General features: G+C 33.4%; 1 protein-coding gene across 1 annotated transcript; it reads right to left on the bottom strand.

Annotated features, from left to right (window-relative positions):
* Positions 1-213: 213 nt before the first annotated feature.
* Positions 214-3,188, bottom strand: LOC109213561 (putative vesicle-associated membrane protein 726). The gene is made up of 5 exons (XM_019377375.1): positions 2,874-3,188; positions 1,642-1,783; positions 1,072-1,192; positions 906-968; positions 214-615 (listed from the first exon to the last, which is right to left on the bottom strand). The coding sequence occupies exons 1-5, from the start codon at positions 3,061-3,063 to the stop codon at positions 469-471; spliced, it is 663 nt and encodes a 220-aa protein (XP_019232920.1). The 5' UTR covers positions 3,064-3,188; the 3' UTR covers positions 214-468.
* Positions 3,189-4,168: the final 980 nt, after the last annotated feature.

The following is a 4,168-nucleotide window of genomic DNA, read 5'->3' as shown; positions in this document are numbered from 1 at the left end:
CACGTCTATCGTTTCATAAAATCAATCCAACGTACACCTAAAAGGTGTACTACATTTTGGAACAAAAGTTACAATTGCCAATATATCCCTGTCTTTTCATTTTTTTAATATTAATTTATTAAGTTGTTGATATGCTCCTACTAGGCATATTGAATCCCCTGGGCATGTTAGAAAAATATACAAGAGAACAGTGCATTTGAAATCAACTAATCATGAACAATTACCAAGCTTAGATGTTAAATATTTGCAACAGAATTGTGAAATTTCATTTGGAGAAAGAGCAAAGAAGCGTAGAAACAATGGGACAATTCCCAAAAGAAGAAAAGTAATTAAGACAAACTAATCCTGATTAATATACATCTACAATCATAATTTAGGCCAATCCAGCTCCTTGTGTGCTAAATTGACTGATAATTAGTAGATTTTGTATGTGGAACAATATTGACACTGACAGCATGATCAGGCAAATCAAAAGCAGTCGAAGCCAGGGCAAACGGACAAAATGATAATGAGAATTAAAGCTATGATAATCCCTAACACAATCAGTTTTATCTTCATATTTTCATACCACAACTTCCTCCTTATCTTGGTCCCCTGTTGCCTGAAGTCCTGAGCCTGAAAAAAAATCACACAAAACAACTTACCAGCTTTTATGGTGTTCTTAATATATGCAACGATAGAAGGGGAGCCTTGGCGTCGTGGCTGCCATGTGACCTGGAGGTCACGGGTTCAAGCCGTGGAAACAGCCTCTTGCAGAAATGCAAGGTAAGACAATAGACCCTTGTGGTCCGGCCCTTCCCCGGGCCCCTAGTATAGCGGGAGCTTAGTGTACTGGGCTGCCCTTTAATATATGCAACAATATTATCCTAAGATTGTTATAAATTAACAATATGCATCAAGCTAACCTGTGACCGAAGATTCTCTGTTTTATCAACCAGAAGCTCAATCTTCTCACCCCGGTCTAGAACCTGATCAAGACAACATTTTTTAAAGCAGATTTATGCTATATATAGTTAGTTTTTAATGAGAAAGCAAAACTTGAGCTTTTCACCATAGAAATTGTTTCCTTACCTTTTCAATGTTTTGCATCATCACTCCCTTAACTTCTGAAACTTGAGCTTTCACCTTAGCAAGCTTGTTAATTTCTTCAGGATGTTCAACACAGTACTTCATGTGCTCTTTTAACTTTGCCCTACAACAGGGGATTCATAAATTTGGGAAACAATTGTTTTGGCAATGCCTAGACTAAAGACAAGGTATTTGAAGTAATTCAGATTTTAAGTTATACACATTCGACTGCTACGCATAGAAGATAACAAGGTCACTTTTACCTGGCAGGTAACCTGCTTTATTTTTAATATAATTACTTTCATTGTTTATGGAGAGCTACCTTTGACTTATATACACTGTCATTATAAAATAATTTTTAGAATACTATCATGTATCTCGAAAGATATCGATTGATAAACCTTCATAAAAAGTGAGTCTTGAAAATAAAACAGATTAATTGATACAACGAGTAAAAATAATGTGATAGTTTAAAAATTCTTTACATTTCTTGATATGCTTTGAATGACATGATAGTGTAAGAGAATATATGCCTATATTGTGGTTGTGTGTATAATAAACAAAAGTAGGTACCCAAATTCCTTGTTCAGACTTTTAGCTGTAGCTGTTGTAGCTTTTCCTCCACCATATCTCTTGCTAAAATCATCCTTTATACGTTCCAAGAAGGCTATGGGAATTTGCCTGCCTGCTGATTCAGTAGCAACCACACAGTAGGCTGCAATATCATTCACACAAATCTTACGTATTAACAAAAAATAATAACACCATATAATTCCACCTATATATAAGTTATAATACAATGTTTGGTTGGTCGTATAAGAAAAATCGATTGACATATAACTTAATACAGCACTTGGTTTCCCCATTAATCTCCACATCACTAATATCCACATAAGTTTTGTAGAAATCTATATATTATTTTACGATGATGAAATGTGAAATAAACTTATGGTACGTGACATCTTAACAAAATATCATCGAGAGAGGAAAGATGGATTAGAATTTGCCGTAGACTAACAATATTTTGCCTGAAATTAATATGTATCTCCTCTCTCATCCATTTCTAAATATTGAGTTCTTTAACTCACCTATTGGTGCTAACAAATGGAAAAGAAATTAAAGGAAATCCATATATATACATATTGGGGGGGGGGGGGGGGGTGGATTGAACAAAATTACTAACTCCTAGGCCCTAGCATATGTTGTTTGCCCAACAATATCTTCATCACCTCCACCCAAAAAAGCTTTCCCAATCGATCTCAAACCAATATTGAAAAATTACCCCAAACTATATCTCATAATCGCAAAACTCTCTTTCACTAATTCCGGTAACATTTCTTCTTGTTCGCCATTAAGTAATCTTTCGAGATAACTAAATAAAACAACCTAGTGTATTTTGTATGAAGAAGTCATTTTTAAAATTAAAAAAAAAATCTGAGAACATATATTTTCCTCAAGTATCAGAAAATAAGTTTATCGTGAGAAATATTTATGTCATACCAAGCACTGATAATGATTTTTAGATGCATTAGAAATGAACACCTCCTCAACGAATAGGACGTATAAACATAATCATTGTGCAATTTTACACATAATCGATCAATTTTTGCAACAACATCATTCCTTTTATTCTTTTTTCTACCATGCTGCATCCAATCGATCAAAATTGCAACAACAAAACTAAATATCAACGTTAAACAAATTAGGATTAGCTATATATATGAATCCTTATTGTCCATGTAAATGTAGAAAAAACTTTTATTATAAAATGCGACGTGAATATATGGAAAGAAAGGGAAACTGACTGAATCCATTCTCGGCGAGGAAATTGAAAGTGTGGCCATCGCAGTTGTAGGTGAACCTATTATTTGATGCAGGTAATTTTTGAAGGCATTGCGAGGCAATGCTACTGAAATTACCGGTGAACTCGGTGTATTCTGCCAAGATCACCGTTCCCCGGGCGACGAAGCTGTAGATCAACGTTTGTTGCCCCATCTCCCCTCTTTCACTTCTCTTGAATCCTTGTTAAGGATAAAAGGATTCTAGAGAGAGAGAGAGAAAGAAAGAGAATAGGAGGAAGAGGAGAGGAATGGAGAGGAGAGAAATAGGGATAATTAATATTTTGCATGCAAGCAAAAATGAAAAGAAAAGTTGATGGTATGAATGTCATTATCTCTTAGTACGCTTTTAATTTCCTTTTTTTTTTTAGTTATAAAAAAAGATTGAAGTGAGAAGCCCATAAGACAAAAATTAAATTACTAAGATACCCTTCTAATTAACTTAAATACCCTATTAATAAAAATTTAAAAATAACTAAGGACAAATAACCTACGTACCCCTTCATGAGGGGTCACAAGCCATAACTATTAGATGCATAATCCCTTTTAAATGCAATGTTAAAATATCCTTTTTGTTTACCTGAATACCCTAAGAGTCCCAATTAATAACCTAATTAGGCCTCGACCGAACAATCACAACGCTTCACATTCAAAACAAGTATGTACGGAGGCTCTTCACAGGATTACAACAAACTTTTCCTCAAAACAAGTTTAGATCCTTTTTAAAGCACAATCATAAAATTCTGATTCATCCATTGTTTTTTCTCATGTCAAGATAATTTCTTTCACTATTCTTTCATCTTCCGTAAATATAATTTCTTAATGAGTGTCTTTGTTGTTCCAACATTGAATATATGAAAACTAATTAATTATCATGTCTGCCAGATGATAACTCTTCAATAATGCAAGACAAACTTGGATGTCCTATTGTGAAATTAAAATGTGAGCAAATGAGTCAGTGACATAAAATTTCAAGCATCCGAAGAATAATTTGATTACGTAATATCATCAATCTACCTTCCAGATGATTGCCATTTCGAATACTAGAGGTAATCATTTTAATTTAATTATTTTTCTTTTCATATATATAGTTCAATCTGACTTTATAGATTTTCCTTACAAAAGTATTTTCCCGTTATACCATAGATAAAACATGAGTACTCTTTATCAATAATGCTTCCTTTTTTGTAATATTTTCTTTCAGCCTTTTTTGATGTATTTTTTATTTTTTCTCACCTATGTTACATATCCTTCTCTTTTAA

Source organism: Nicotiana attenuata, unplaced genomic scaffold (genome assembly GCF_001879085.1).
Source record: "Nicotiana attenuata strain UT unplaced genomic scaffold, NIATTr2, whole genome shotgun sequence".
Taxonomy (NCBI): Eukaryota; Viridiplantae; Streptophyta; class Magnoliopsida; order Solanales; family Solanaceae; genus Nicotiana; species Nicotiana attenuata.
This window is presented reverse-complemented; position numbering and strand designations above follow the sequence as displayed.

Coding starts and splice junctions, on each gene's coding strand:
- LOC109213561 (XM_019377375.1), bottom strand. CDS start 3,063: ATGGGGCAACAAACGTTGATCTACAGCTTCGTCGCCCGGGGAACGGTG. Junction 1,784..2,873: donor CCTCGCCGAGAATGGATTCA/GTCAGTTTCCCT, acceptor ATGATATTGCAG/CCTACTGTGTGGTTGCTACT. Junction 1,193..1,641: donor AGTCTGAACAAGGAATTTGG/GTACCTACTTTT, acceptor CCCCTGTTGTAG/GGCAAAGTTAAAAGAGCACA.